At 38.6% G+C, this 20,038-nt stretch overlaps 2 protein-coding genes across 6 annotated transcripts in view; one reads left to right on the top strand and one right to left on the bottom strand.

Moving 5' to 3' along the window:
• The window catches only part of stox2a (storkhead box 2a), a 28,112-nt gene extending 21,725 nt beyond the window's left edge, over positions 1-6,387 (top strand). For both annotated transcript variants that reach the window (XM_011476927.4, XM_011476930.4), the window contains exon 4: positions 5,549-6,387. In XM_011476927.4, the coding sequence (XP_011475229.1) occupies positions 5,549-5,750 (202 nt within the window). In that variant the 3' untranslated portion in view covers positions 5,751-6,387. The remainder of the gene's footprint in view (positions 1-5,548) is intronic.
• A 6,692-nt stretch (positions 6,388-13,079) lies between these two features.
• The window catches only part of LOC144981244 (dorsal-ventral patterning tolloid-like protein 1), a 49,160-nt gene continuing 42,201 nt past the window's right edge, over positions 13,080-20,038 (bottom strand). For 3 of the 4 annotated variants that reach the window (XM_078951076.1, XM_023957942.2, XM_078951071.1), the window contains 4 exons: positions 19,122-19,249; positions 15,779-15,992; positions 15,320-15,570; positions 13,080-14,864 (listed from right to left, as the gene is read on the bottom strand). In XM_078951076.1, coding sequence (XP_078807202.1) covers positions 14,730-14,864; positions 15,320-15,570; positions 15,779-15,992; positions 19,122-19,249 — 728 coding nt within the window. In that variant the 3' untranslated portion in view covers positions 13,080-14,729. The remainder of the gene's footprint in view (positions 14,865-15,319; positions 15,571-15,778; positions 15,993-19,121; positions 19,250-20,038) is intronic. The other variant, XR_013657621.1, reaches the window with a different exon arrangement.

Consider the following 20,038-nt stretch of genomic DNA (forward strand, 5'->3'; position numbering starts at 1 on the left):
ATGTATGTATGTATGTATGTATGTATGTATGTATGTATGTATGTATGTATGTATGTATGTATGTATGTATGTATGTATGTATGTATGTATGTATGTATGTATGTATGTATGTATGTATGTATGTATGTATGTATGTATGTATGTATGTATGTATGTATGTATGTATGTATGTATGTATGTATGTATGTATGTATGTATGTATGTATGTATTAAACCTGTCCAGAAGCTGGGCAAACAGAATTTAAAGACTTGTTAAATTCTTGCTGTACAAAGTTTTAAGTTTGATTTGACAACTGAAGTGAGCTACTACATCTCATAGATGGTTTACTTCTTCTGCAATTCAGCTGTAGACTGTGAGAAACCTAATTGGAATAAATGTTGATATTGAGCTGTCTGTATCATCAAGGTTTGAAAACCCAAATGCTAGGGACAGGAAATAATTTAATCAATTTAGGGCTGCACGGTGGCTCAGTGGTTAGCGCTCTTGCCTCACAGCAAGAAGGCCCCCGGGGGACATGAAAAACAACATCAATAATCTGTGTGGAATTTGCATGTTCTCCCCGTGCATGCGTGGGTTTTCTCCGGGATGTCCGGCTTCCTCCCACCGTCCAAAACCATGCTTCATAGTTTAATTGGCAACTCTAAATTGTCCCTTGGTGTGAGTGTGATAGTGAACAGGTGTGTGATTGTGGACATTCTACTCTGCGACAGACTGGCAACTGGCGACCTGCCCAGGCCGTGCGTTCCCTGCCTTCACCCACAAGTGGCCAAGATAGGCTGCAGCAGCCCCATGACCCCGAATGGGGAAAACAGAATAAAAAATGGATGGATACCTTAACATAACATAAAAGTCGGCAATCTTCCATCAACATTCTGTATAGTGCAGGTGGAAATCTTGTTGAATGTAAATGTTAATGAGTGATGGAAAGAATGCTTCAAAGACCTTATCAATGCTACCGGCATTTTTTTTTTTACTAAGGAACCAGCTATTTCAGACTTAGAGACCAGGGGCCTCATTTATAAACATTGCGTACGCACAAAAGAAGTACGCCACTCTCTACTACGCAATAATTGATATTTATAAAAAGCAAACTTGACGGGAAAATGTGCGGTCCTTCACGCAAGCACTGACCCAGGCGAACGCACAAAAACGGATGAAATGAGAAATGGCGACACCGTCGGCAGATGGAAGAAACACGTGAAATGACAATACTGCCTCTCATAAATAACATGAACATAAACATGAAGACTTCACAAAGCAAGTCTTACAATTAACAGCCTACACGAACACCCGTTTGATCTATCAGCAGTGAAGCAAACAAAAATTACAACAGAAATTCAAATGAACACATATTTGCAAAAAGAAAAGTGAAATATGTTTTGCAATATTGGCATGTTGTGCAATTCATTCTCATAAATAATATAGTTAGCAAAACGAAATAATGTACAAAACTGATATTCTCGTCAATGTGTCCGTCTGACGGAGCAGTTATAAGTGCAATTAGATAGATAGATAGATAGATAGAGAGATAGATAGAGAGAGAGATAGATAGAGAGATAGATAGAGAGATGGAAAGATAGATGCATTAATTGTCCACTGGGGAAAGTTGTTTTCATAGTAAAACATTTCTTCATAAGCTACAGAATTGTGGTATTCTTGCGCTGAACAATTTCCCATTTCCACGTCGATTATTACCGACATCTGTAGCTTGTCAGATGCAATTAAATGGATGAAAATAAAATGCCCCATCACAATGCGTAATGACGCACAATGGCTGATCTTGCGCTCTTAGAAGATGTGGCAAATGGAAGAATTTGGAGTGAACGCATCTTTGGACAGCAAGAAGACTTGCTGGCAAACGAGGACGAGTGGCTTATGAGCCGGTTCCGACTTCCTCGAGCCGCCCTGTTGGACCTCTGCGGGGCTTTTGGGCCCAGCGTTACAGAGGAGCACTCGGAGGAACCACGCCCTGCCAGTGCCACTTCAAGTCCTAACAACACTAGCATTCCTGGCGACTGGCACTTTTCAGAGGGAATTGGCTGACAGGTCAGGAATATCTCAGCCGACCCTTAGTCGGGTAATGCCAGACGTGTTAAAAGCATACAAACATAAAACTTAAAAACATAAAAGCTTCGTCCCATGATTCCATAAAGTTTCCATACACGGTGGGTGAACAGGCAAACAAGAAAGCTCAATTTGCAGCTATGTATGGTTCCCCAAATGTCATCGGTGCTATTGACTGCACTCATGTTGCCATAAGGGGACCGAACGTTAATGAAAATACTTTCATTAATAAAAAGCATTTTCATTCAATCAATGTCCAAATTATTTGTGATGCAGACATGTTGCTCAACAACGTAGTAGCTTTGATTTCCTCTCTGTGTTTGCCATGATTTCGCAATCAATGAATATTAACTTGTGGGCGTCTCACAGACTATTTATGGTCAACTATGGGCGTGTCATGAAGCCGCAAAAGCTGCGCTACATTTAGAATTGATTGTGATTTATTAAGGGAAAAATCCGTTGGATGTGCGTGCGACACGGTTTTATAAATTTAGAATATTTCTGTGTGTACGCACGTCCTATGTTTCATCCGTACACCACTTCTGACGAAAATCCTACGCAAAGTTTTATAAATGAGGCCCCTGATCAGAGGATCAAAGGTTCAGCTCTTGCCCGTTTTAGGTTGGCACCAGTGTTCAGCAGCAGAGCTGCCATTAGTGTGAATGAGTGTGTTCATGGGTGAAAGGGACTGTGACTGTAAAGGACTGTAAGGGAAGGCATTATATGCCATTTTACCATGTTTCCAGCTCTCTCTACCCTCTTTGCTGTTGTTTACATGACTCAGGTGTTTCCATGCTATTATTGAGTGAGCACAATCCAACAACATCTAAAGCAAGGGTGCTTAATTAACATGTTTATGTAATACCATGTGACACAGGTATTTCTACTTCTGGATTGGCAAATTGGGGTGGACCTTTTAAAAAAAGGAAAAACCAGAGGGTGTGTTCTAATAACAGGGTAACTATAAGAAGGGGACCTCTTCTGGCCATGTGAACCTGGATTTGTTTTATATATCTTTACCAGGATCCTCATTGTCTTTTGTCTGCTTGGAGAAGATAATTGACTATGTTTCAAAAAAAATTTTGGTCTCTGGAAGCCTTCTATTCTTTGCTGTTGCTGATGATATGGTCCTTTTTCTCTCAAAAGCTCTGACGTTCAGTTTTCTCTGGAACAGTCTACAGCAGAGTGTAGAACAATGATGCAAATCACCTCTCCTATCAGCCGAGGCCTTAGTTTTCAGCTGGAAAAAGGGGAATCCTCAGGGTTAGGAGTGAGTCACTTACCCAGCAAGCAGAGTTTCAAGTCCCATTTCAATCATCTTCGATCTATTGTAAAAGCGTTCCAAGTGTTTTTTTTATGATTATAATGCTGTTTTTAGCCAAAATTAAAAAACCTGTGTCGATTCCTATAGTTTCTGCAGAGCGGCAGTAGTTCATTAGAAGTTCACCTCTGAGTTATGGGTAGAACCACTGGTGTGGAGTTAGCTCGTCCCTATTTCTCGAGATCCATCTGTTTACTTGCTCTCTCACTAGCTTATAGCCCCTCACAACCCCAACATAACATTATTGGTGCAAGAAAAATGGTGAGCAATATTGGAGCTATCCAGCCATACAATTTTGAGCCAGATGCCAGCTCAGTGCGTACGTGGATCTAGTCGTCTACAAGTGGATGGATCAGAATGAAGCGGAGCAGGGAGTTTGTACATCACACCTACAAGCTTTTTCAAATAGCATTTTTTGTGTCAGCTCTTGAGTCAAAACTGTTTTAATTCAGAAGTATTCAGAAATGCAGTCTTAAGGCCCGTACACACCGGGACGAATTTCGCCCGCGATTTTCGCCGACGTTTAACGCCTCGTGACTAAACAAAGGGCACCAATGTGAGTGTGCACACCGACGCGAAAAAACGCCACGCGTCAAAGCGTCACTTTTTAAAAAAACGCCTCGGGTTTATTTTTTTGGCTTGACGCGTCGAAAACTATACAACCAATGAGAACGGCGCTTTTGCACACATGTCTGGAGCTTCTGAAGTTACAGTAAAACACAACTTGGGGGCGCTCAAACACAAAACTGCCTTTCTGAGCACATATACCAGCGAAGAAGATATATGCCAAGTAGCCTCTACACTGCCGCGAAGAAATAATGACGGACATTCTAAAATATCCCCGAACCAAGCACCAGTTGCTCCAACTGGTGCTTGAAATTATCATGTTTTCTTTGTATTATTCTAACAAGCGCGTACATACTTGCTCTCTTCTTCTAATTAAAAAGCGACTTTAAGAAGCGTAAAGTTGCGCAGCGCCACCTTGTGTACAGGAGTATTTCTGTTTTACATTAAGCGCCATCTAATGTCAGGGAATGAAATTGCATGTTCGTTCGGCTCATCGTCGGCGAAAATCGCCTGGGTGTGAACACAAAAAACGTGTTGAAAAACGCTGGCGAATAACGCCTGGCGAATATTCGTCCCGGTGTGTACGGGCCTTTAATTATCTTAATGTATGTCCTTCATCATCAGAAAAATGCCAAAGGAGCCTGTTAAAAACACCAAAAACATGATTTTCATTGGGGTGGGTCTTTAAATACTTGGGCAACAATCGAGAGATGGGTTAAGCATTACATCTATCGATTTATTAATGCAGCATCTGCAGTAAAGCAGGCTTTGTACTAGTCTTTTGTGGTGAAGAGTTGAGTTGAAAGACAAAATTCTATCGTCTCCTCTTGCTATGAGCAGTGGAATGTGAGCAAGTGGTTAATATCACACGTGGAGCAGAGCTGCTACTCATTGGGAGGAGCCAGTTGAGCTGGTTTGGATATCTGGCTGTAATGTCGTCCAGATGTCTTCCTCATGAGGACATACAGGCATCTCCAACTGGGAGAAGGCCCCCCTCAGACCAATAACAAGCCTGCAGACATGATATCACTCAGCGAGGCTGGGAATGACCTCATGACCTCATGACCTTTCAAAGTCTTAAGATAGATAAGCAGAAACAATTCTTTGTTCAAGGGCAATCATGATGTGTGTCTTTTGTGGCATTGTGTGTGACCCACATCAGTAGTGACGCAGTGACTAGTTTTACTTTACACTCTTGCTTTTTTCCCATTTTATCCTAACTGATGAATGATTTAGTGTGATAAGCATTGTCACGTGTTGTGTTGTATTTATATTTTAATTCTTTAATCGATTTTAAGACCCTGCTTTTTATGTTTCTGATGCATTTTGTTCAGTTTTTTGCACAACACTGTGAATGACGTTTCGCATTTGTGTGATTATGTGTATCAAGATTTGATTTTTAAAAATGAAATGATGTTAATCAGAAATGGTAAGGCCTTAATGTCAATCTGTAAACTGTGTTAGAAGCAGATTTTTTTATGACCTCAAGTGTTTTTATGTATTTTGAAATGATTTGTATCAGTTTGAAACTTGCTTATCACTTTGGATTTGTTTGATTAACAAAGTAAAAGCCTCCTCCCTTTTGTGTTGTGCAGAACACGGGAAAGCCTTGCATCCAACACATCCAGCATTGTGGAAAGCAATAGACGGCAGAATCCAGCGCTGAGCCCAGGCCACATTGGCACGAGCAGTATAGGACTGCCATTCAGCTTTCGTGCCATCCCGGAGCCGCCCACCACGCAGCCTGAGAAACTCCAGAAGTCATCGAACTGCCTGGCCTCCATCACCAGCGTCTGACAAGCAGGGCAGACTGTGACAGTGGAGGTGATGGAGTAGAGATGAGAGGTGTTCCACCGTCTCTTGCTTTCTTCAGACAAAACATACATGAAAACTCTGTGTCTCTAACACACACAGATCTTCAGACTCCTGAAGAACCATTTAATGGGACTGTTATTTAAACAGGCATGGCTTCAAGAGACTGTTCCTGCAGCATCAAGAACTTAACTGCAAAAAAGAGAAGAACAGATTACCAAGGCCGCAGTAGGAGCAAAAACCTACCTGAAGTACTTTGATTTTGGTGACATGGACTATAGTTTGGCTTATATCAAGATTCTTGATGACTGGTATTGGAAAGTAGTAGACTATAGGTTTCAAGTTACATTTGGAAATATCAAAAAAACTTTTTATATGGCTTAACAATACATGTCCAATTAAATGTTCTCCTTCCTGAAATAGCGTTAAGTTCTTCAGGACGATTTAATGTATCAGCACAATGTCAAGATAATACAAAACTGATCCTAAGAACAACGAATGAAAGATATAAAACATAAATCAGCTCAGATTTGTGTACCACAATGCAAATTATGTATGTATACTCGATACTTTTGATATCCTAATTATTATAATGGTGGTATTAAAGATGCTATGTGACCAAGGTGATGGTTTTATGAACAGACTACATCTCACATATCCGGAATGTCGGCATGATTTGAGATCGAATGAGGGGTTTTATAGTAGCATCACATTTTAAAGTAAAAGAAAAATCTTTAGTTTATATTTTAAGATTTTGTTTTCTTTTTGGAGGAATTCAAATGTTCTAAAAAGATAAAGAAAAAAACATCAGTCTTGAACACTTGGATGGTTTGTGGACTAAACCAGGCATGGAGGATTGTGAGAGCTGTAGGCTGAAGCTGGATGAGTTCTGCTCACTGAAGAGCACAGGAAGCAACAAAGACCCAACACAGAACAGCTAAAATGTTCAAACAAAGCTCCGGAAAGCCCAGTCAGCTAACATTTTAATTAGATCCATTAGAAAGGCATAAAAAACTGAAAGTTTTTTCCCGTTTTACAAGCCTAAAAAGACAACTGAGTGGTACATTTACGTTTGAATAAAAATAAATAATTTGTCACTTTTAATTATTAAATGATAGCAAAATATAGTTTAATACTGAAGCAAAACAGTGTTTATATTAAACTTAACTGACATTTAAAGGATTTAAAACAAGTAGATTTGACTCTGCTGTGTCCCTGTTCTTTCATCCTTGCTGTCTGCTTGTCTCTCTTGGAAAGACTATCATGAGAAGAAAAGGCAAGAATATGGATTTAGGATTTACAAGTTCGGAAAGTAGATAAGTGAAGGACTACAGGAACGTTAAGAGTGTTTTTCCTAAGGAAAGTTAAAAACCCAGTTATTGAGAGTCATAATAAAGCTGTTCCAGTCCCCCTAAAATAAAGGTTTGTACATTTTTCTTAAGCCATCCTTAGAAAAACAAAAAACAAGTGAGATAATGTTATTTTGTACGTTTTTGTGTCTGTAACGGAAACATTGGAAATGTTCACCTGATTACAGATCCATAAAGAAACGAGTGCAGAAAAGTAACACCTGACATTAAGAAGAAGCAGCTTGTGAAAATCTTCATATTGTATAAATTTATTTTTCTTTATTTACCTAACTTGATAATAAAATATTATTTGACATTATATTTTAAACTAAAGACTGTCAGTATACAGTAATATATCTATAATTCTGCATTGTGGGATTTTTTTCAGTGTATTAAATTTGGCATTTCTTACTGAAATTAAACTTTTTTTTTTCAATTCTGCACCATAGCCACTACACTGGAGCCTTATGTAAATGTCATATTTACAAGGTGTGACTTGTTTTTTTTATTATTTACATATGTTCTATGTTATCTTTTCTTAACTCTTTTACCCGATCAAGAGATGTTCAGAAAGAGACAATAGAAGGTTTTATTATTATTTTTTACTTATCATAAAATTTAAAACAAATAAAAAATACGATCAATACTCTTTATTTTAATTTGTGCTGGCCAGAATCAAATTATTATCTAAATACCAGAATAAGTTAGAAAATGTCTTTGGAGCTTGTCCCTGTAACAAGGTAAACAAGCTCAGAGATGATGACGTCACTGTCATTCCCCAGATTGGACTGTAGAGGGAGACAAAGTGAGACAGGCTTGAACATGCTGCTGCAACATCGCTGCAATCTGTGGAAACACCTCTGCCATGCGGCCACTACAGGCTGACCCAGCATCTGCCTCAGTTCCCATGTTCACATCCCAAGATGCAGCGCACAATGGAACGCGCCATTAAATTTATTCCGGGTTTATAAACCTCTTTAACGATCAACATCTGTGGGAATTTGAAATAGATATTTTTTACGCGTGTATTTATGTATGTTAGTGCTTTAAAATAAAATGGTCCGCCTTTTAGTTCAGAGAAATCGCCATTTCTGAGACCCGGACTTTGAAAAATATGACTCTACTGCTCTCTAGTGGCCTCTCCTAGACATGACAAGACCAGCACAGAAATCCAGATCTGCAATAATATAATATAATATAATATAATATAATATAATATAATATAATATAATATAATATAATATAATATAATATAAATGTGTAATATACAGGATTTTTTAAGATTATAACGTTCTGAGGTATTGTATTAAAATAATGTCTTTTCAGTTAGATATCCTTCAAGCTGCTTTTATTTATTTAATCAATTTTATTTTTAAAAAGTGACTAGTTGGAGAACTCTGATGTGTTGAAGAGACTTCTTGCAGCATTTTCTGGAGTGGGAAAAAACTAAATTATGTTCTAGCTGTCATGAAACTGGGTAAACTCTGGTTACAAATCACAACGTCTATATTGGTTGCATACTGAACCTGAACTCCATAAACAAAGATGTATGTTCAGGTACATTGCCAGGGCATGGATGTGATCAGCCTGTGGCAAAGCTTAGGTAAATGGGACTTCTGGTTGATACCTTCAAGACGACTAAATTGTTAGATCATGTGTGTCTCATTTTCTTCTTGACAAATGTCCATAGCCAAGCCCTGCTGGAAAATATAACCTGGACCTACCCACACACACACACACACACACACACAAACACACACGCGCACCCCCCCCCCCCCCCCACACACACACACACACCTACACACACCCACAGACACACAAACACAGCAAAGTCTTCTGGTAAAATGGTAGAAGGTTGCATTGCTTGTGAACTTTGGGCAACACAGAGGACCAAGTCCAGCAAAATGAATTTTCACTCCAAACTTTAAATTGGACTTCTAGCAGCATAAAGTCCATGCCTTTTCATTTATCTCCAGATTGTGGGACATTGATTTTCAAATTAAATGCCAAATTGACTTTCATCTGAAATGTGCAATATAAATCATTTACCAACACTACCACCTTTTCCCCCTTCAGAAGAGGCTTGACTCAAGGAATGTGAGGTTTGTTATAGCCCATGTCTTGTTAGTGGTGGCTTTTGTTGCACCAACTCCAGTCTTAGTCCGCTCATGTTGATGCTCCTCAATTTCTTAAATACAGCTTGTGTCCCAATTCTAAGCAGCTGCGGTTCTCCCTGCTGCTAGAGCACCCTTTCCTATCACACTTCCACTCATATTCCTGTTTACACACTTGGATACAGCACTCTATGAACAGCCAGCTTGTTCATTGATGACATTTTGTGGCACTCTCCATCTGTAGACTATCAACAACTGTTCTTGACATCTGTCATGTCAGAGACATTCCCATGACGGTGTCATGATTCCTTATTACATGGGAGGTTCACTTTTGACGGATGTAATATATTACACTAGTTCTTAAAAATCAAATGTTTAGATGTACCTGGTGCTCAAAGCAGAAATAAGTCACGATTACAGAGAAAGAAATTTAAAAAAAATAAAACTTTTCAAAAATTACTTTAAAATCTACTATTTTCTGACACATAAAACTTGATGGCTTTTTCTTGGTTCTTATCGTTACTCCCTTTTTTAAAGACATGGCTTTTAACTTGTGTTTTTTTTTTGTACTTCCTTTCATCTCTAAATTTTTTTACAATAAGAACCATTTTTCTCAGAGTGACACTGAAAAATTTCATTAGTTAAAGTTAAGACAAATGCAATTCCTTTCCAGTCATTTTATTTTAGTTTTATTTAAGTTTTTATCTCAAACATTGAATCTAAATAAAAAAGAAGCTGGAAGATTTCATATTTTTTCAACTTTAGCCCATTATTATTTTATTGCCCATTAAAAGCTGTAAGTATTTCGTAAATACTTGGCTTACACATTAAGTTGAAGTCCTTTTTATTGTTCTGCACATATGTGTGTTAAAGTTTTTCTCTTTCATGCATTCTCGGCTGTGGTTTCAGCCCCAAATACAATCCCTATAACTGAATTCAAACCTTCAGTTTTCCATTCTCAGAGCAGCACTCCACCACTTGCTCTTTGAATACGAATACTAGAACAAGATCCATCTAAATACAAAGCCTCAACGTCCAACAAGTGATCTGCAGGATCGCTCTCCTCTTGTGGAACAAACTTCTTGCTTTCCATTTATCTCTTTAAGACTTGATCTCATCCTGTATTTGAGCAAACCTATAGCTACGTTTGGCCTGTCTAACTCTGAGCCAAAGCTGGGGGTCATTTGAAGACGCGCTGGCTATTTGATCATCCCATGACCTCTTTTTTGAGGCACGGTCATGTCTGCTGATCAAAAAACAGGACTTTGGATCCCACAGCAGCATGAGGCCAGTGTGAAGAGGACGTTTAGGATGTTCTGACGATTCTTTCACATGCTCCTGAGTCTCAGTATGGAGATCTCATATGCAGTCAAATTACCAATATGTTTCATTTCAGCTACAAACTAATAAAAATTACTGGAGTTTTGCTCAGTATACATACATGTTTCTTAAATATATGGCAATACTTACTGTGTAAAGGGCCTTAACAGACTTACTAAAAGTATTACTTCCATTGCCAATGAGCTTTAGTGGAAATACATGACCATAAAACAATCAAATCTGAAAAGTCAAACAGACTTATTTCTAAATATTTGAATATATTTGCATTAAATGTCATCATCTGTCTTTTTCTGCTCATACAAAATTGAAAGTTGATTCTATTGGTTGGTTTACAGCCAAAACATTGAGGTCTTTGCTTGCATTTTCAATGGTTAAAGTTGCCATACTTCTGCATGCATGTTTCTTATGCAGAAAACCAGAATCCAGGAAAAGTGTAAGTGCTGAAGCCATTCAATCCACGATGAAAGCCCGCATGTTTTTCCTGTTGCTGGACAGAAGACTCGACTATGAGAAGAAACCACCAGCAAAAGCTTCAGCAGAAACACAGCAGGTGTGGTCAGACCAAAACCTCCACGTTCCATTCCTGTTCACAGATGACCTCCGAGGGCTGATACCAGAGAGGAGAAATTTCCATTAATTCGTAACCCTTGTGCAATCCTAGGCACTTTAACATTGGGAGTTGGGTCATCTAGACCCACTAGACAGTGCACTGAACCTTTTTTCTTCAATGATTTGTGATCTTCACTGGTGTCCATGGATTACATGAAATGTTTCCACCTTTATCCACCTTTGTCATGGTAGGAAGAACACGTCAATGGAAGGGTGGGGTCATCTAAGATAGCACAAGGGTTGAAATTGGAACTGGAAGATACAATAATACTGAACCTTTATGTTTCTCTAAATTCTAAAAGGTTACACATCTTTAAAATATGTATAAATGCCTCATTTTGGAAGCTTTTTTTTGTCTTTTGTTGGTTTAACTTTTTTTTTCTACTGTGTGTACTTTTAGTTTGTGTTAAATGTAATGTATAATTTCTATACTCAAAAGAACCCTTTTTCCTTAATGTCCCAATCCAGTTATGTACTCCAGAAAAATAGTTATGCCAAGTTTGTCATCATTTCCTAACATAAAAGATTTACAAAAAAAAACTTTTTACGTTTACAAAAAAATCAACTTTGGGCTTTTTTTATTTTTCATTTTGCAATCTTTACTTTAAATTTGTTCAAATGGAGCCGGTTTAGCTCGTGCTGGTTTGCGGCGCCTTCCGTCCGTGAAACCAGGGTTTGACTCCAGGCTGCTCCCTGTTCCCTTCTCTACCTCTGTGCCGGTCCCAAGCCCGGTTTGAGAAGGTTGCGTCAGGAAGGGCATCCGGCGTAAAACATTGACAAGTTTACAGGCGGGGTCACTAGTCTATTGCAGGGCCACACACACACTCACATTAATGAACACATGGAGACATTTTAGAGACACCAATCAATCTATAAAGAATGCCTTTGGACACTGAGAGAAACCGGTGTGCCTGGACAAAACCCACACGAGCACATGGAGAACGTGCAAACTCCACACAGAAATGTCCCAGTTGGGATTCGAACCAGCACCTGCTCCCTGTGAGGGGAGAGCCCTAACCACTACAGTACACCTCCATGCAGTCCATATACATTGTATTGATTACAATCGTTTCCCCGTTTTCGTTTCGCTTTTCTTTTCCTTCTTGCAAACTATATGACACAGTATTTTGTGCAATGTAAGATTTTTGTAAAATTAGAGTATTTGCAATACAATAATAGCTCTGGAATAAATCAATGAAATATTTTATTTAAAAATGGATTTTACCAGCATAACTAGTTTTTCTCGTTAAATGGGTTTTGCTTTAAAGTTTAGAGCTTAAACCCTTTACCCTGTTTCAAATGATTTCCTTACTGTGCGCCTAACACTAAACTGACAACAAAAAGACACATTTCTGATAAAACAACAGAAAACTGGTGTCTTTTGAACAACTAAGAGTAGAATAGATACTTTTAATAGACAAATTCAACTGAAAAGGTGACTTTTTAACCCTTGTGCTATCTTAGATGACCCCACCCTTGCATTGACATGTTCTTCCTACCATGACAAAGGTGGATAAAGGTGAGGATCCATAGACACCAGTGAAGATCACAAATCATTGAAGAAAAAAGGTTCAGTGCACTGTCTAGTGGGTCTAGATGACCCAACTCCCAAGGATAGCACAAGGGTTACTATTTGGAGTGTTACATGGACAAACTGATTAAGCTGCTTTTTTGCCGGGCATGTCTCAAGAGCCGTCCAAAAAGCTAAAATTTGTCAATTTTTTAGGGAGTCAAAGTTGTTTTTACTTAAAAACCTTTATTCCATATGTGAAACTTTTTGTTGAAGTCCCAAGGACACATTTCTGAACCTTCACAATGCTGTGGAAGGAAGAGGTGACCAAAAACTGATGGATTGTGTGATCAAAAGTCAGCTCCAGAAGAATATGAAACACAATAGAGGGTAATATATAAAGCACACAAGTGTTTTGAACCTGTGTGTATTTTATTGAGTGATGTAGAGGACTAATCGTCGGTGTCTGAGGTGGAGCAAGGAAACAGAAACTACAGAGGGTCAGGTTATAAGCTTGGCACATACAGCAATGTAAAGTTAAACTTAACTCACACACAAACACACACACACACACACACACACACGGTTGTCTAGAGTCAGATACAACACACATTTGCACAAAGGAGGACTCTAAAAACGGAGAACAGCCTTTTTGAAATGATAAACAACAGTCCCTAATTCTTTGTCTCCGTGCTCCAAACACGTCTTTAAAGCGGGAAAAAGATCCGATGGGATCTGGGGAAATGCACAAACACTTTGTGAGGTCATCAAAGTAAGATAAGCACCTACAATAATTACACACTCCTATCTTACACCTTTCACGTCTACAACAAAACCACTGTCCAAAAACATTTAAAAAAGCCTTCGAAATACTCCACTGATCGACCTGTGCAGCAGCTCGGGAGCCGCCTGCAATTACTTACATTTGATTCTAAGGCAATGTTGTAGTTCCATAGGAATAGAGCTGTTGATGCAGCCTGCTGTTTGCACACTGGCTGTGTCTCCATTTGAAACCCTTCATCTTTGTTTTAGCACCATGGGACTCTCGCTTATTCACGCACAATCAAAAGACAGTTGTGAAAAATATTCCCTTCTGATCCATTATATATATAATATATATATATATATATATATATATATATATATATATATATATATATATATATATATATATATATATATATATATATACGGTACATACATATTCCTTGAAGAATAAACTAAAAACACAAGCAAAACATGATCAAGATGATACAAACTCAAAAATCTTAGATGCAAGGCTCAACGTCACAGATCGTTAAGATTTAAGTCTGCTTTTCTTTAATGTGTTCTTGTTTCTCCGATCCACAAAGACTGTGGGTATAAGCTTTCTGCCAAAAAAAATAAGGGAGCACAACGGTGTGCTTTTGTCCTTTCTGTTTTTTTTCTTTTTTTCCTCAGACGCACAGACAGTAAACACAATGGATTTTACAACACAAAGAAATAAAATAATCTGCTGCCACTTTGAGCTGGGCTGAACAGGGCCGAGTCCCAAAGGCAATATACCGTCTGTCAGCAGTTTGTCTTGAGTTATTGTTGGGATAAGCAGCCACCTGATAACAGTAAGTTGCACAGTTCTAGGATTAGGAGTCACCAAAGGCTCTGAACTCCCTTTGCAGATGCATTCTTTAGTTTCTTTTGCATCTATGGTTTATTATTCAAGATACAAGTTGAGTGTTTTTCTGCTTTTGCGCAACCATCGCCGTGAACTCTCCACACCGATACTTGATATGCGACCGTGACACGTCTCCTTCGTGCCAAGGACTCATGCAGCATTCAGATGGACTTCCCCAAACTTTGTTGATATCTTATTGTCTTTGATGCCTCGTGTCAGAAAGCAGTGACCCGTGCGGATCCTTATGGGGAAGCAGGTATTCACATTACAGTCGTCTTCCTCTGATCCCAGGCCGCTGTCTGCATCTGTTCTCGTTGCCATGGAGACGCTTAGAGTAACAGTGGCTAAGGACGCACAGAGGTCAGAGGCGACAGCCAGGGTTTAGAGTCACTTCCTGGCATGAAGGTTCTCCTGGAATTTGGTACTCGTGTATCGCAGGTGGAAGCCCTTTTTGCTGATAGTGTCGTCGCTATGGAAACGGATCAGCATTACATCTCCCGGTGAATAAATCCCTTCTCTGGGCTAAAGATAAAAAAGACAGAGAGATTTGGGAAAAATTAGGTCAACTTTAGCTTTTTCTGAGATTCCGTAAATATTTTGTTTTGTTTGTTAACAACTTTTGAGATCAATTCTCAATTAATAAATCTAAGCATTAAATATGAAAAACTAAAATCATGACTACTAAGCTGGCATTCTAAAATATTTCCAATACATGACACTGAAATTATTCCAGGAATCCAAAATTTGACATGATTTTTCTTTGGATCTTTTTGTGTAACTTACAACTCCTTCTATATCCGCCCTGTTACAGCATCAATTACATTGGATGCATATTAGTATTATTTAAAGAAAATGACTGAAAACTGACAGATGAATTAAAGTTTTGGGAGTTAATAACTTCACCAATCTGCTTCAAAAAGTTGTGAGCTCTAAAAATTCCTCCAAGTAAAAGATGGAAAGCAAAAGTGGATGTTTACCCCTGAACCACAGAAGCGACCCAGCCGGTGTGCATTTGCATCATATCCGTTAAACAGCTCAATGAAGTCGTAGCCACAGTCCGCCTCCTCCTCCACCTCAAAGGTTATGAAGGTGAGCTCGATGCTGTATCCCTCCTCTGAGGTCAGCAGCCACTCGCAGTCAGTATGACCTGGATAGTTGTTGTCTCCAAACTGGGCATGGGAGTACAGATTTTTCTGATGAGCTTCTGCTTTCAGACGACCTCCACACTCTAAAAAAGACATTGATAAAAGTTACAACTGAATCTGGATAAACTTCCGTTCTTTATGGACGAATGACCAGCATGTACAGTCTGTAACCAGCCACTAGAGGGAGATGTTATGCTGGTGATTGTGACTGTCACTTTGGTCAACAAGAACACAAAACAATGTATAAAGAGGCTTAAAAAATAGATTTAAAGTAGGTAAATGGAGTCAAACCTGTGGAGTGTGCAGCTTGGAAACCCTTCCTTTGCACGGAAGCGTCAGATATGAAACGGAGATACATCTTGTTGCTGGTGGAGACGAGCGGCTCGGGGATCTTGCCGCCGCACAGTCTGCCGAGGATTGCTGCGGTGTCGCTGTCCCCATCGAAAGCCTCCAAGTGGTCATACGCGCACTCCTGATGCTGTTCAATTTCAAACTCGTTGAAGCTCTGCAGAGGTGGAGGCAGACAAAAAGAGCATTAAACCACAACACATCTATGGGCGAGATTAAACAAAAAGAAAACTGTGCGAACTGTATGTTCATATATTTGAAAGGAATAAAACATTTTAATTTAATTTTAACATTAATTTTAACATTTTTAATTTTAACATTTTAATATACAACAACAAAGAGGTGCACTACAGTTTGCTCTAAAATAAAAGGAAACACTCGCGTTGCTGGATTACCTGCAACTAAAGACAATATTTTTAGACGTCTTATTTTTGCCAATTTAACTACACTTCGAGGCATCACAAGGGCCTTCAAGGGCAGTTTAGTGTGAAATCCCAAACAAACTCTAAGCTACGTTTACATGTGCTCAGATAATTTGGGTTCTGCAGATATCTGGCAACAGGATAAATGAGTTTACATGCACACCGGTAACCAAATTTTCACACTTTTTCGTGCAAATCCACTGTGTTAAAATATCTAAGCACCACTTTTGCAAGCCAGAGTAGATAGCTTTTCCTGATGGAAAGTTACTAAGAAAAATCTGGTTTTGACTATGAAAATACAATTTTAGTGTGGTAATTAGTGTGGTATTTGAGACTTGAGAAAGTAACATCTACAGTCCAACCCAAAATTGTAAATATCCGTGGCAAATTTTGATCATGTCCATTTTTGCTCGAATGTAAATAAAAGCGGAGATTTTTCTTTAACTCCTCTGTAAATCTTATTTTCTTCTGTGAAGGCACCTGCATAGTTTCTAATTAAGAAGAAATTTGCAGGTTGAATAAAATCTCTTTGTAACCCCTTCATGCGACGTATTCCCAACGTACCACTAAATGCAGGACTTAAAGGCCCAAACATGAAAGAATATTTTTGTCGACTTCGGTGCAGTGCATTGAAATGTCTCCACTTTGTTTTGACTTGGCTTTGAATTTGAAGAAAATCTTTTTCAAAATTCAAAACAAAAACACTCCATCATGTCCTTTTTTACTTTCTCGTTCTTCCTTTAAGAAAGATGCTTGAAAACACTTTGGTCGTTAAGATGTCGGAAACCTTTTTGCAAGAATTTCTTTAGTTGCAACATTTGTAAAAATGCAAGAAAAAAAAACAGAATTCCAAAGTCTGACAGATGTGAATCAACCATCTGGACTGCACACTTTATTATGTCGGTCCGATATGAAGTAAAGAATTTTATGTTTCATGTTTTTTTCTTCTCATTGTCTTGTTTACTGACTGACATGAATGTTCACTGAATCACACTGAATGAAACCGAGGTAGAATGACTCACTATTTGCCAGATTTCTATCAAGCAGGTGTGAGAAAGGATGTTAACTGTGAGGACAACAAAGGAGGAAGTTTTTTCATTCGTGATGCCGTTCAGGAATTTTCAGGAAATGCTTTCAGGTTGGTGTTTTTTGTCGACAACATTCAAGAGACGTTTGTGATTATGAGAGAGGTTAAGTAAGTGAACAAGCAACAACAGAATGTCCTACATGTTTGTTTTTTCTGGAATCAAATTGATCTCACAGTGGTGTCGTCATCACCCCATCTTCTAGTTTCACAAACCTTATACACTCCTACCATTGTAAAGACTCTCGTGCCCCAACAAAATTCTCCCAAATTACCTTTAAATGGACGCTGACCTTAAAAAGTTTCAAAAATGTCTTCTTGTCTGAAGTAAAATCGAAACTGGACGAACACACACGTTATCTCACCAAAGTATGTGTAATTTTTGCTGTCCACGCTACTTCAAATGCTCAAAAACAAAAGAAGTTTGACATTCAAGTGTATGAACCCACCATGATGTTATCAGAGTGGATGATGTAATGTGTTTCCTGTTGCATAAGCAGTAATAGGGGGATTATGAAACCTGAATGACAGCCGATGGTGTTTTTATGATAGATGGCAGCCAGCCTTGATCTGTCTAATGAATGTGAGTGAGGCAAAGAGATTTATATTTTTAATCGGAAGGATTTTGGTCTCTATGTGTATGTGTTACGCTCTGAGTGGAATATGAACAAATGGTAATAGGATTAAAGTCCCATTCCAATCATCTTGTGAGTTATTTTAGAAGCGTACCCAAAGCAATTTTAATTACTATTATGCTGCTTTTGTCAAAATTCGAAAACCTGCATCGTTTTCTACGACATAGATTCTGTAAATTTGCCTCTGAGATGTGGGTGGGACCATTGGCCCGTTTCTTTCCGCGTTGCAGATCGAGGAACTTGTGCCCATCACAGTGTATTTTCTTTGTGACATATAAGGTCTTTTTCCAACGACATTTTAAGCATTTGGTCCTGGTTCACTGTTCTTTAAATAAAGAAATACTCAAAGATGCAATTTTAAGCAGAATTTTCTTTTTATGAGAAAAATACCACAAGAACATGTTAAAAACACCGTTTACACTAAATCCTTTCTAACAGTACCCAGACATTATGATTTTCACGTGTAAAATATCTGATCAATTATAAATTTAACATCTGTATTTTAGGTATCTGGGTTTATTATGGTAAATCATTCAAAGCAGCTGGATGGCTCAGTGTGGGTTCGCTACTGACTAACTATGCAGCCACAAGCTGATTTGCTGTGGCGACCTGCCAAAAGGTAAACAACAACTATGGTAAATTGTTAAAGCTTTTGAAAGTTAATGCAAAAGTTGAATGTGCTTGGTTCTATGTCTGTCTGAAGTCAGAGAATCGCAACAAACAAGACGGGGGGGGGGAATGCTTTTAGTGCACTGACTTTTCTACACCAAAAAAGTTGGAAAGCCTTCAATGTAATGACAAAAACTATATACAATAGAAATTTTTGATTACATTTCGGTTTTGAAACTGCATGAAAATGTATTCATCTATTCCAAACAGGTTTTGTAGCTCAGAAGGGGGGGCAACTGTATGCTTGTTAGATGGACCCAGATGGCTTTAATGCATGAGCTCATACTTACTGTTAAACATGAATATCCAAACATGCACCTTTTTTATTCTCATTTTGGTTTATTAGAGAAAAAGAAGCAGCAAATCAAAAGTGGGAGGGTTAGCCAGAGGCTTCTGTGTGCAACATGAGACTGCTGTTATAAGACATGGAGGCCTGGCAGCCATGAGCACTCGGTTTCATTTGATTGCACACTTACAATCTTGACTCTGTGTCCCGGTGTGGCGGTGATGTCCCAGGTGCATTCCTTCCGGCTGGGGTACTTGTCTGGCCAGTTGGGGCTGCTCAGGGTCCCGCTGGGGCTGTGGATCTTGTGCTCACACTCAGCTGGACATGAACACAGAGAGACACAGAAAGCACACACATAGGAAGGATGTTAACATCGTGGTTGTACAGGAAAAGATCAGAGGAAATGGCAAAGGGAACAGGAAGGAGAGAAACAAGAGAGCCAAAAGAGAGTGAAAGGATTTTAAAGAAACATGTCCTGGTCAGGAGTTCAGAGGGAATTTCACATGAAAGCATGGACTGCACGACCGCTTTAATGTGTTTGTTTCTGCAGCTGCTGAAAATTAAACCAGTGTACCAGTGGAAAATAGTGGAAACCTCCAGACTGTAATAAATTTGAATATGCCAAACAAACTATTCAAGCCTAAAGGATAGCAGTATTGGATGCATAACTAAGAGCATCTGACATAGATGCATGCTGGGATAGGAGCCCCATCTTGTAAATATTGGTTGTGTCTGAACTCCTTGAGCAGTGTATAGTGTGTTTGCCATTTTGTTGAGCTGTACGAATCGAAAAAAATCGAGTTCCCTGCAAATTTCCCAGAAGTCTCTACGAAAAACCAGTGTGCATCAAAGGTCACTTGAATTGCAAATATAGACCGCAATGCAGTGCGTTTGAACCATTTTCCTGTGAAAAAAATGAATGTTCATTATTCTTTTAATAAGCTGTCCATGTTTTAATCATCAGAACACATAGGATTAATAAATAATCTTTATAAAATAAAAAAATAAAATAAAAAATAATCTAATTTATAAGGTTTTTTTTGGCAATTAGAAAAACAACAAATAGTGAGCGTAGAATTACTTTTAAAGTCCAAGGCATTAGATAGT

Source organism: Oryzias latipes, chromosome 1 (genome assembly GCF_053564925.1).
Source record: "Oryzias latipes strain Hd-rR chromosome 1, Olatipes_Hd-rR_3.1".
Taxonomy (NCBI): Eukaryota; Metazoa; Chordata; class Actinopteri; order Beloniformes; family Adrianichthyidae; genus Oryzias; species Oryzias latipes.